Raw genomic sequence first — 14,121 nt, 5'->3', positions numbered from 1 at the left:
TTGACCGAAAATGATGGTTTTGACCCGAAATAGCCCAAAACTCATTTTTCATCCCGGTCGACATGGTGGGACCCGTATTGACCCGGTGGACTCGTTTTTGACCGAAAATGATGGTTTTGACCCGAAATAGCCCAAAACTCATTTTTCATCCCGGTCGACATGGTGGGACCCGTATTGACCCGGTGGACTCGTTTTTGACCGAAAATGATGGCTTTGACCCGAAATAGCCCAAAACTCATTTTTCATCCCGGTCGACATGGTGGGACCCGTATTGACCCGGTGGACTCGGTTTTGACCGAAAATGACGGTTGTGACCCGAAACTCATTTTTCATCGCAGTCGACATGGTAGGCCCCATATTGACCCGGTGGACTCGGTTTTGACATAAAATGACGGTTTTGACCCGAAACGACCCGAAACTCATTTTTCATCCCGGTCGACATCGTTTAACCCGTATTGACCTGGTGGACTCGGTTTTGACAGAAAATGATGATTGACTCGAGAAAATATATTTTAAACTCTTTTTTTTTCTTTTTTTTTTTCTTTTTTTATTATATTTTTTGTCATGAATAATAAGATAAAAGAACAAAAACATTTTAGTGAATCCAAAATTGGGTTACAACACGGATGATTTAGATACTTCGGACCATTTGTTACTTTAATGCACATTTGCTTGGAATTTTTGGTTCAAATTCATTTCTTGGTTGGGGTATCTCTTGGTGTGTCCTGAAGACTTTCAATGACCTTGCTAGAACTTCAAACGACATCCAGAGGTGGACGAATAACAATAGTAAGTGGATAGGAGTCATACTGATTGATAATATTCAGATTCTTAGTGACTGACTATTTAACAATTACTTGAGTATTTTTATGTTTTTTTTTCCAACTTTTACTTTGTTTTTAGCAATCTCCAGGTTATGTAACAAATAACTTCTTGTTGTTCTACTTTGGTCAACCTCTAAATGACTATTTCAATATATTTCTTGATTATCATAAAAACAAAATTCATATATATATATATATATATTATAAAAAAAATTATGAGGCATGAAGTTTAGTATAAACAAAGATAAGAAACAACTCCTGGAGATTGCATTGAAATGGTAAATTGTAACAGTTATGATACACTGACTAAAACAATAAATTTAGTTAAGTAGTTTATCATTTTCTATCAAATTTAACACTAAATACAAAAATCACAGCAAGACCCAATTTGGCTAAGAAGAAAAAAGGGATATACTCATCAATACTTAGAAAACTTTTTTGTATATTTAGGAACGAACAGCACCTGTTACCAGCTGTGATACAAATAGATTTTGGTGTCAATCCCTCACTATAATTAAGACCTTGTCCACCACATTTATAGGCATCGATAATTGTATATCTCCTAATTTGCACACACTATAAATATAAAATACCACATGATTCACCATACTGCTTATACCACCTTGTTTGAGTGCATGATCATGGCTACCGGGCAACATCCCGAGCCAGCTCCAGGGGAAATGGCAGCTAATGCGGCACCTGAGAGCCCAGTGGTGGTGATAGGGCAAGAGTTCGTGACACAGCACCCCGTAGACCTAGAAATGATGCAGAAAACATTTAGTCTTGGAATGAATGATTGTAAGGTTACTGATGAAGATGGAAATCTCATTTTCCAAGTCAAAAGCAAGATCGCAACAGTTCGTGATATACGATATTTGCAAGACGCATATGGTAACATTCTTGTTTCTCTTAAACATAAGGTAGGCTTGTTTGTTCTCTCGATCGGTTCTGTTATATGATTTTTAGATTGTTTGTTGTTTTTGGGTGCTAAAATATAAATAAAAAAAGAGCAAATTTGGTTATAGACAATATTTAAAAAAAATGATTTAGACTTTTTATAATGAAATTATTAAGAAAATAATAGCCAATTAGGTTTTGGATTCTAATATGCATGCAGACATATGCACATTAAAAAAAAATTGAAATCTAATTAATACTCAACAAACTATCTAAAATGTAAACAAAAGATTGAATGTTCATGTAACTAAAATATTTAATTAGTTTTATTAGTAATTATAAATTATTATTATTAATAATTCGAATGCCATTCTTATTACAAAAATCTGTGGATCTTGCATAGAGATAGACTCTTTAAATCTAACTAATCAAAATGATTGAGAATTCGATAAACATTTTCTTGTTAATATTTTTAGGAATTTATTTAAAATAATAATGTACCCACACACACTTATGCTGACTTTATTAACTAAGACCCTTTTTTAGATAGGTCATGTGGTCATGGCAGTTTGTATCCAAAGTCGCTTGAAAAAACTTATGAGTATGGCATGTATATTCGAATATCAATACCCATGCATGTTGTAGAATAGTGTTGTTTTCTTTAAATAATAATAATAATAATAAAAATACTATATAATCTCGATAAATTAATATACTTGAATAAATAATTTTTTTACATTAATTTAAAATTTAAATAATAATTTAATTAAATAATTTCTTGATTGTAATTTTCTTATGGCCACAAGGGCATTAGTTTATAAAACATTATTTGTACAAAATATATATAGTACATGGGTAAAGAATTGGAGGGTTTTTTTTTTTAACGTGTTTCTTTCTTTGCATCATCTGAAAATATTATGAATTTTGTCTTTTAAAATCTCTCAAAATGTTATTAAACTTGACCCAACTTAATTTAGTTTAAGTTTTATAATTAAATAAGAGTTGACTATTTATAACCTAAATAAAACTTAGTTTGATTTAAAAAAAATTAAAAATACATTATTATTAATATTTTTTTAAATAAATTTTTAAATAAAATTATTTTAAATTGATTTAGATCCATTTGAAGTGGACTGCTAAAATGTTGGACAAGTTCATAGACTTGGTTGAGTTTTATAACTGTACCTCGAATCTTTGTCATTCTATGTAGAATGTGGGGTTTTCTCGTTTAATATTCTTTGTTTCCATTAACGTTGTTGATAGTTTCATTTACTATCGGGGATTAATTATGCATTTCGTCATATATTTTTAGCTAATGACTGCACATGGAAGGTGGGAGGTTTTCAGAGGAGAAAGCATAGAGCAGAAAGATTTACTTTTCTCGGTCAAGCAGTCATCACTGTTCCAATTAGTTTCGAGCAAGTTACATGTATTCCTACCTACTAACACGACAGAAAGCGTTCCTGATTTTAGGATCGAAGGAGCTTTTATCGATAGTTCATGCACTATATATCTTGGAAATTCCAACACCATTGTTGCACAAGTAAGCTCGAAACCAATTTTGATTTTGGAGCACTTTAAGGCTTTAATAATAATTCTTGAAATGCTTTTTTTTCTATCCCTCTCTTGTCAGAATGAGATAGGAAGATGTATTCGAAAAGAGTTCTAATGTGTTGCTTATTAAATGCAGATGCATCAGCAACACAATCTTAAATCCACGATAAGGTGGAAAGACGATTTTCAAGTAACGGTGTGCCCAAATGTTGATTATGCTTTTATAATAGCTCTTGTGGTAATTCTTGATGCGACCGAGGATAATGATGACAAAATTTAAATTCAAATTTCATTTTACATCAATGTTTTTTTATACAGGATGATGATAAGATGTTTTTTTTTTATTGCTCTAGAAACATAGATCTATATGATTTTTTTTTATTATATGTTCTTTTAGGCGTGTCTTTCAATATTCTCGAACATATATATATATATAACATCAAAATAGTTGTTTTTAAATTCTCAACTATAGAATTAGGAGTATATATTGTTTATTTTTATTATTTTCAATTTAAGCAAGATAAGTTTTTAATTTTATTTTCTATTTCAAAAAATTATATCTAATAAACATATTTAATTAATTTTTTTGCTAAGAAATATATTATGAATAAATAAACATGCTATAGATGGAAAAGGAGTTCATACAAACTTTGAGTTCTTGTCCGTACTTTCAAAACACAACCAATTAATTATTTTTGTTAATACTTGTTAGTAAAACGTTGGCATGGTTTTTTAAGTACATGTTTAGCATAAATAGATGTGGACTTTAGTCGGACACGTCATTAATTTTTTTTTTTTAAGTTGTTATCTATAGAATAAATTTCAGACTTGATTAGCATGTTAAAGTGCTTTGAAGAAAGCTTCGTTTGTAACTTGACTAAAATTATATTTGTTAACCATTACGTTATTTCTTTCATGTTTTATTAGAATTTAAACCAAGTATAAAATCTAATATTTCCAAGTTATTAATGAAAATTATATGTATTTAATATTTTTATTAAATTTAAATTGTCAAATGAACATAATTCAAAATATGATAAAAAAGTGAAAAAAGCTTGCTATATTTTCTTACAACCTTATCCACGTCAACTTCAAATAAATATGAGATTAAATAGAAATATTAATCTAAAAAAATTATTGATTTTTCTAGATTTAATTCTTGATTTATAATGGCTAATTAAAGATTGATAATGGTGATAGTTAATTTTTATTTAAGAGAAAAATAAAAGTGTAAAAAAAGAGAAGAAAAAACACTAAAAATGAGATGAGAAATAATGTGTAAGATCTAGAAAATTCAAGTTAAAAACTCTTCATTCACTCATTTTATAATAATTTTTGAAAGTTAAAAAGTTAAAATACTCATAATCAGTATGATAGGAAGTTTAGATAAAAAGTGTGAAGTTGAAGATGCTAATATGATTAAACTCATAGTCAGTAAATTTCTAGATTTCAAGACGGTTTATTCAAGAAATGTAATAAGATAAAGTTGAAAAGTTGGACTCATTTCTTCACGAAACTTGATTGCTGGCAGAATTCAGTTGTCACATTTGAAAAATCATATCTCCCTCATCTGACGTTGTTTTTGGATGAAATTATGAGCGTTTACAGACCTTTGAAGAACTTTTTTTAGTATAAGCACAATGAAATAAGAATTAAAAACTTTATTTTAATATAGAGGATAAAAGATGACAATAAATTATCCAACAGGATAATCAACTCTTTTAGTGCCCTAAAAACAAATGTTGTGAAACAGGTGGTAAAATCTCACAAAAAAAAAAAAGCTTGTTGTGAAAGGTAACCAAATATTCTATAAATAAGGGTAAACAAGGAATTCCTACAAAAAGAATTGTTCAAGCCAATATCACTGAGGTTGATCACCTCACTAATAAAGTTTCAAAAATTAACTTATTTTGTGTTGTTTCCAAAGCCAACCTTATTAACAATCTTGAGTAGTGGTAGGTTGATACTAGTTCTACATCTACAGATATTTATGTTGTGAGAATAGAATATTTTTCACTTACCAAAAAAAGTGGATGGAGAAACATATACATGAGAAACTCATCAATTTTTAAGGTACTGAGTGTCAGATAGGTTATATCAAAGATGATCTTTGGAAAGCTTCTCACCCTCAACAATGTATTGCATGTTGCTAGTATTAGAAAGATTTTAATTCATGGCTCATTGTTATGCAAAAATGATTTTAAGATAGCTTTTTAGAGTAATAAATTTATATTCTTTAAGAGTGGTATATTGGTAGAAAAGCAAAATATAAGGATATTTAAAAAAAAATAAAAGTTGATTGCACTATTGATAAACATAAAGTTAGAATTGTTGTTAACGGTTTTAGAAAACAAGCAGGTATGAATTATTTCGACACATTTTCACCCATGTCAAAAATAACTTTCATACGAATGTTAATAGCCATTGCAATTATTACTAAACTTGAAATACATCAAATAAATATAAAAATAGCTTTTTAAAATGATGACCTATAAGGTTTACATGGAATATAAGTCAAGAGGTTTGTCGTTAATAATGAATAAGGAAAGAAAGTCTGGAAGCTTGTCAAATCATTATATGATTTGAATCAAGCACTTATACAATATTTACAAAAGTTTGACAAGGTTATTTGTCAAATAAATTAAAAATAAATGAAGTAGATAAATATATTTATGTGAGAAACACAAATAAAAGTTATGTCATTGGATGTCTATATGTGAATGATGTGCTAATTTTAGGTAATAATGATCACATGATTAAGTCTACTAGAAAAATGTTAACTAATAAGCTTGACATAAAAGATGTAAGTGCTGCAAATATCATATTAAAAATAAAACTTCTAAGAAATATAATGGATTTATATTGTCCTAATTTTATTATGCTGAGAAAATTCTTAAGAAATTCTCTAAAGATGACAATAGCACTTTAAAAATACCAATTGATATAAATGTATATCTGTTCAAAATAGAGATAAAGAAATAACCAATTAAAATATTCTTGAATAATTAGAAATATAATATATGTTATGAATTGCATAATGCTTGATATCTCTTGCTCAATTAATAAATTGAGTAGATTTAATTTTTTTATCCTTATTTATTAAGGTTTTACATTTGAATTCAAAATTCTATTTAGTACATATTTCAGTTTTTAAATTTGAAAGAAAAAAGGAGAAGGTCGCTAAAGAACGAGGGATGAGAGGCCAAGTGGATCAATTGCTCATAATTCCACCACCCAAATAGTTGTTACTAGTTTCTTGGTTTTCATTTACCAATATGAGTTCCATTATAGTGTTCTTAACTCTTTAATTTGGTAGAAAAATATTGGTCAAGCCTCTAGAATGTTTTTTGGTTTTTTTTGTTTTTTTTAAAGATTGAAGGCTACTTTAAAATTATTAATGGATTAATTAAAGCTGCAAAGATGTTTTTTAGGTTATTTTTTTATAAGAAAATGACTGAAATCAAGTTTTGTTTGTCTTAGATGGGTCGAAGGTTGACACAAAGGTTCAAATGATGGTCTTCTTATTAAATTTAATAAGATACATGATAAAAATTATGAATTTTTCTTGTTTTTAAAAAATACATTAACAATACATGAATATTTTATTTTTTATTAATTTGTTTTATGTTGACCCAAAGAAGTAATCAACTTTCTAGTTAACATAAACTAAAAGAGTGTAAATTCATCTTTCACCTTCTCTCGTAGCATTAAAATAGTAAAATACTGCACCCAAGGACTTGGCCTAGCGGTGACAGGAGTCTCGCTCCTTCCGCTGTCATGGATTCGAGCCCTGGAGTTGCACGCCTGTCAGCCCCGCGTTGCCTTACCTGCCTGCTGGGTTTGTAGGGTATTCAGTGGGCCGTAGGGATTAGTCGTGGTGCGCGCAAGCTGGCCCGGACACCCCACGTAAATCAAAAAAAAAAATAGTAAAATAATGAATTCATTATTTATTTGTAATATTAATTTTATTAAAATTTAAGTTTATAATTCATTTTAATTTATCTTCTGTATAGATTATCATGTATTAGCCAAACACTCCAACCAAGCAACTCCAACCGAATAATGTTTTTAGCCAATTCAACAGCTAAAAAGTGTATTATGCATGAATTTAATTAGGTGGTATATCATCAATATTCTAAATACAAATAATAAGACTCGAACTTAATAACTCTTAAAATTCTCCTTCCTATCATCAGAATTAATCCAATAACTAAATCATATATAACGTGGGAATGAATCTATATGGAAAGATTTCAAGAGTTTGAGGTATCTTTATAAAGTTAAGTTGAAAGCCAAAAAAAAAGAGAAGGTAATAGCATAAAATAAGCTGATAAAGTTTATGCCAGTATATGTTGAAGTGGAGAGTGGATTATTGAGACATGTCATCAAACCAACACAGAATACAGCCATGCCAATATATCCTTGTGGGTCTTTATTTCTCTACTTACAAAGTTGTCCCTTCAAAAAAAAAAAATTAAGAAAAAAAATGTCATTAATTTCAAAATAATTAAGTTATTAATTATTGGGTTTGCATCTTGAAAATATTCCAAAAACAATTGAAGTTCATCAAAGATCATTTATTTCAAATTTATCTATTAATTTTTTAGTTTGATTAGAATTCAAAATTTATCCTATAAATGATTATAAAACTTAACAAACATAATATATTTTACACTTTATTTCACATACAACATACATTTTACATTAGAAAAAAGCCATAGCATATTTAAATGATTATAAAACTTAGCAGACATAATATATTTTACACTTTATTTCATCCAAAACATACATTTAACATTGGAAAAAAGCCATAAGACATACATTGTATTTATTTTAACAAAACAAGAGCTATTAAAATTGGACATTTCTCTCGTAATAATAATAAAAAAGTTGTATTTAATCTTCGCCACTACGATCTGCATTGATCTCATCAAGAATCACCACAAGAGCTGTTATAAAGGCATAATCAACATTAGGATACACAGTCACTCCAAAACTGTCTGTATCCAAAATAGTACTTGCGAGAGAATGTTTTCTATGCATCTGCATTTACATGATAAAAACAATATAAGTATGAGCTCTTATGAATATAAACTTCTTGATTAAAATAGGATATATTAACCAATTAGAAGCCTTTCAATTTGCAATAAATAAAAGGGTTGAGCAACAAGTTCCAAATTAACCAAATTGTAAAACTCGAATATTATAAGTGCGGGTGTGAATAAAACAAATTCTCAAACAATATTATTGTTATTATGAATCGTTTAACTATGTTATGAAAGTACGAAAAGGTGAATTGAAAAACATTAAATAGTATATCTAATATTAAAATATTTTAGAAAACTTGGATGGTGCACTATTTTAAAACTTCACTTGCTTAGTTAATTCATGACTTGAAGTCTAAATGGTTCACGTGTCAATAAAAATAAAAAAATAAATAATATAGTATAATATTTTTAAAAACAAATAAAACCCGTGACCATCTCGTCTCAAGTAAAACTTAATTAAAACTTGTTAATTTTTTTTAATTTTTTTTAAATAACATCATTTTTTTTAAATAAAAAAATTTAATTGCCCTAGAGTTCTATGACTTATCCCAAGTGAGTTTAAAAACTATAACATCATAAAATAAATAAATAAAATAATTAAAATTGAAAGTCTATTACATGCTAACCACTATGTTTAATGTTTCTTAGCAATGGTCTTTTGATACTATTTAAAGCTATAATTATTGAATTAAAAAAAAATCTCTTGAAAAGTTACCAATCATTAAGACTCAAAATACTATTCATTATATAGTATAAGTATAAAATTATCTTTGTTTAAAACAAAACATTGAATTAAATAATAGGAGTTGTGTAGTCTTTTTACAATGACACAATTGTCTTTTATAAATTTTATGAAGTTAGATGGATCATTTCTATTTTGTGTACATTAAAATGATTAATTTAACCCTATAATTAAAAAAATATAATGTCTATTATTAAGAGGCTTTTTATCTTTTTAATTTTTTTAAAATAGTATAATTATTTTAATATTCTTGATAACAAAATCAACATATCTCTCTTACAATGATTATTTTTTTTGGTCATTTCACATTAATTCTATTATAAATTCCAATGATATTCAAGGGCATTATTGTCATTTACATTAGTTAAATGTATTTAAAAACATTTGTTGACATATGTGAATGACCTCGTATTGTTTGGACCACATGTATAAGGTTGCCTGGCTACTAAGCATTGTATTTTGGAGTGGCGTTCGAATTTATTTCCTGTTTACATTTGATTTTTATCTTTTTAATTATTATATTTTTATTTTAAATAGGCCATAAAATTACAAATGTTTTTTTTTTCATTTCACCCTCCTTTTATTTTTTTTTATCTTTTAAATGTGTTCTCATTCTTTTATTATAATTTTTATTTTATTTTTAATAAGCTATAAAATTACAAGTTTTTCCAATTTCACCATGTTATTTTTTTTCTTTTAAATTTGATTGTTATTCTTTTGAATCCTATTTAATTTGATTAGGATCATGCTTTAGTTTTTTTGTTTTTTTACAATTTCATTTTCCATTGGTTTCTTTTCTATTAAATTTGATCCCTATTATTTTTATTGCTATCTTTTTTTTCTTTGTTAAGTTTTTTAAATTGATAAGTAATTCATGATTTTATCCTTCAAGATTAAATTAATTAAAAATTAAACTTCTTAATTGAACTCGAATCAAAGATTCATAGATTATAAGTTTTAGATATTAATCAGGGTTTAAAAGGTTTGCTCATGCTAGCTTGGTTTGTTTATTTTTTTTTAAATATAATGTTTTTTATTTTTATTTTCAACCTCTTTTTTTTTAAATTTACTTTTTTTTTAATGATATGCCTTCTATGAGATTAATTTTAGGTTCATTACCAAAGTTACTAATTTAAAAGGTTAATATGAGTTAACTTTTTTTTTCTAGATTCTTTTTTCAAATTAATTTATTTCAATTTCATCCTTTGATATTTAATTTATTTAAAATTTATCTTTCTACCCTTTTTTGTTTCCTTTACTTTCACCAGGTTATCTTGATCTTAATTATATGATTGCAGGACTTGGGGGTTAATTTATATTTTTTTTTATTGCTATGAAGTTAGTTTCGAGTTCATAACTAGAGTCATTAGTTTCAAAGATTAACATGAATTAATTTTTTTTGTCTATTTTTTAAATTGAATTATTTTAATTTTATCGTTCAATATTTGATTTATTGAAAATTATTCTTGTAATTTTTCTCTTTCCTTTATATTAGGTTCCGATCATTTTTTGGGTTGTTTTTTTTTTCTAAACAATTATCCTTCATGGTTTCTTTCCTATAAAATTTGATCTTTATTTTTTTTATTGCTATATTTTTTTGGCAAGTTTTTAAAATTGATATATTCTTCATGATTTCATCATTCAAAATTAAATTCTTTAGGAATTAAACTCTTCTTGATTGAACTCGGTTAAAGGATTTCACAACTTTCATGATTGCGAGTTTATAGGTTAACTTGGGTTGTCTCATATTTTTTTTTCATTGTTTTGTTAAATTACTTTATTTATTTTTATGTTTCAATATTAAGTTCTTCGATAATTTAGTTTCATGATTTTATTTAATCTATTTTAAACATGGTCACCCTAATATCACCACTAGGTTAGAGATTTTGTAACTTGATTTGGGTGGGATTGAATAGTATTTTTCCAACCTTTTTCAAATTTTAATTTTTTCTTAATTTTCATCTTTCATTATTTTCTTTATTAGATATTGAACTTCATCTATTTTTTTTTTAGAGTTATCATGTTTTATTTAATTTATTAAAAATTAATTTTTATTTTTTTAATATTTTTTCTATGAGATTCTCATGTGAACTTCATCAATTTTACTTTTAGTATTGGCTTGTTTCATCATCCAAGTTAGCTTAAAACTATTTTTATTAACTTTTTTTTATATTATTTTTTTAAATTATTAATTTAACCAATAACTCGTATCTTATCATTATATTTTTTTATATTGAATTTGTTTTTGTTCCACCAGCCACAAATCTAGTTAAATAATATATAATTACCTATTAAATAGTTGTTGACTTAGGACTAAAAACTGAATGAGAGCGTCAAACTTACTTGTGCAAGCATGGTATTGGAATCTCCGAGAAGTATAGAGCAGGAACTCTCGCTGTAGCCTCCTTTCACCTTGAAATCAGGGACCTCTCCTTTGTTATTACCCAAGAATACGTCTAACTCAGTCTTGAATTGGAACAGCTTTGATTTCTTGGCTGTGAAAAGCAAGTCTTTCTCCTCCTTGCTTTCTCCTCTAAAAGCTTCCCACCTTCGATGCATGGTCATTATCTGGAGAGAAGGATAACATGCAGCCAGCCATATCATTGAAGAAGAAGAAAACAACTGGTTTTAGAAGTAGTCTTTGAGGGGAACGGTGGATGTCTTTTATAGTGCCAATTAACATGTGGCATGTAGTGTCTTAGGGCAGTCTTCCTTTCAAAATTACAACAGTGAGAAAGGCTTCTTTTAGCAGTGGAGCTGGCAGGGACGGTTTTTTGAGTTTTTTTTTTCTTTGTGAACAAATGATGGCACCTAGGACAATTTGTTTTTTTCATCTCTATTTTGTGGTTTCTTACAATTTCAATCCTTAAATATTTCTTCATTTCTATTTCATCCTTTAATGCTTCGAATTGTCTCTTTAAATTTATTTAATAGGGTAGTTTTTTCGCTTTAAATTTAAGTGCTTCACCTCTCATATCCAGTTTTATGGGAACTACAATTACATCCCACAAAATATTAAAAATAAAGGACCAATATTACCGTGTGAAACAATGAAAGGATGAATTTAGATTTTATTTGACATGGAGATGAGGTAATCCCAAAAGCCAATATATCGTCGCCATGTCTGCAACCTATCTCTACAACAGACACAGGGACAGAAAATGGGGAGAGAACGAGCGTTTAGAAGACTTGAGAAAAAGAAGACAGTAAAGGGTTGGGAGGGTCATAGATTGAAAGGACGTGCATTCTTGAACGGTGAGCGAATATGGTGTGGTGGGGACATTGGGTTTTCTAGGTGGAGCATTTTATCATCCTTCTCTTCTTGCTTTTCGATTTTTTCGTTTTCTTTTATTTTTTATTTTTGGAAAAATGAATTGTGCTTTTCAGGGAAATCATACCTGCTCTTGAAATTCACTGATAAAAGATTCTATCCCGTTCATGAACTCACCAGCGGTGTTGAATTCGGAGCTCGCATGGTCACCATCCATGGCGTATGTACTCTTATTTTTTTGAATTAATATGAATATCGGGCAGATTATATATATCACAATTAATTTTATAAATTTTAAAATTAATAATTATATAAATTTCAGCAATCATTGAATAAACAATTAAAAATTTCAAAAAAAAAATTTTTAATTTTAAATTCTTATCATTCAAGAACCACACTCTTAATTTTTTTTTTTTTAGATTAACATGGGTGTCCGGGCCAGCTTGCGCGCACCACGACTAATCCCACGGGTCCTGAAGTTAACAACCATGTAAGCCTCCAGTGGCCATCATATGAGCAACCAAGGACTCGAACCTGAGACCACAGAGGGAGCAAACCCCTTAGTCCCAAGTCTTTACCACTTGGCCACCACCTAAATGGTTACACTCTTAATTTTTTCATTCCATAAGAAGAAGCGTTAGAAGCCAAATATGGTTAAAACAGGGAGGGCCCTCTTGCAAAGAAAGAAATGCCTCACGTGACCTGCAATGCAGCTGATAGCTATTTTTTTTTAAAATTAATATAGATGTTTGGAACAATTTATACGTACTATAACTAATCTTGCAGATCTTAAAATTAACGATTATATTAACCTTCAATAACTAAATAATAAAAAACTTAAACCTGAAATCACAAAAAAAATAACTCTTCAATCCTAAGTTTTTATCACTGGCACCACATAGATGGTTGGTAGCTATCATTTCTCAATAATGTCTATGGATGCTTTGGCCTTTGAAAAAGCAATGGTCGCGGGGCATGCGTCAAAGGACAATCATCGTGATTAATTAAAATTTACTATCAAGAATCAACTATTAAGTTTAAAATATACCTGAAAAGGTTTTATCTTTTTTATCTTATTAATTTTTAATTATGTTAAGGTGAAAATGTTTCACTAATAGTGTTAGGATAAGTATAATATAAACTCAATATAGACTTCAATGCTTATATCCTAAACAACTTACTATTAACATGTCTTATCATTTTTATCTTATTAATTCTTAATACCTTGCTTGTTAAATGATTAATCTAGATTTGTGTTGTATAACACTTGGTACATCAAATACTTGATCCTTCGTAATCTTCTGCTGACATCGTTATTATGATAGGAACTTGATTGGTTGTCAACATAAGTTAGCATTATGAATACTTGATAAAATTTATAAGTATAGTGTTATGTAAATAAGATGATTAATATGATCATATTGATAATTTGTAAAGAGTTTATACTTTACTTATCTCTAATACTATTAGTGTATCCTCTAACTTTGACATTTGTTTTTATCATTGTATAATCTTCACATTAATCTTACATCTCAAAGTCCTCTTTAACTCATCTTCACCACCATCATCATTGTTCTTGTTGTTCATATTATTATTATTATTATTTATAATTTATATAGTCAACTTTCTTGTGGTTCGACCCTAATTTTACCGAGTTATTTATTACTTTGACACTCTTGCACTTGGGATAAGACATCAACTCTTTAATTATGTCATGTTTTTGGCGCCGTTGTTGGGGAGGTAAATTCTTGTATAAATTATAATATTTATTTTATTTTCACTTTT

At 28.0% G+C, this 14,121-nt stretch overlaps 1 protein-coding gene and 1 long non-coding RNA gene across 3 annotated transcripts in view; one reads left to right on the top strand and one right to left on the bottom strand.

Annotated features, from left to right (window-relative positions):
* Positions 1-8,033: 8,033 nt before the first annotated feature.
* The window catches only part of LOC105114934 (protein LURP-one-related 15-like), a 32,691-nt gene continuing 26,603 nt past the window's right edge, over positions 8,034-14,121 (bottom strand). Inside the window, exons 2-3 of one of the 2 annotated variants that reach the window (XM_011011668.1) lie at positions 11,409-11,633; positions 8,131-8,318 (exon numbers count right to left, since the gene is read on the bottom strand). In XM_011011668.1, coding sequence (XP_011009970.1) covers positions 8,172-8,318; positions 11,409-11,633 — 372 coding nt within the window. In that variant the 3' untranslated portion in view covers positions 8,131-8,171. Of the gene's footprint in view, positions 8,319-11,408; positions 11,634-14,121 lie in introns of both variants that reach the window. The other variant, XM_011011669.1, reaches the window with a different exon arrangement.
* The window catches only part of LOC105114933 (uncharacterized), a 28,771-nt gene continuing 26,258 nt past the window's right edge, over positions 11,609-14,121 (top strand). Inside the window, exon 1 of the long non-coding RNA XR_840243.1 lies at positions 11,609-11,690. This is a non-coding gene — a long non-coding RNA (uncharacterized LOC105114933). The remainder of the gene's footprint in view (positions 11,691-14,121) is intronic.

The sequence above is a fragment of the Populus euphratica genome, unplaced genomic scaffold (genome assembly GCF_000495115.2).
Source record: "Populus euphratica unplaced genomic scaffold, PopEup_1.0 scaffold604.1, whole genome shotgun sequence".
In the NCBI taxonomy this organism is placed as follows: Eukaryota; Viridiplantae; Streptophyta; class Magnoliopsida; order Malpighiales; family Salicaceae; genus Populus; species Populus euphratica.
This window is presented reverse-complemented; position numbering and strand designations above follow the sequence as displayed.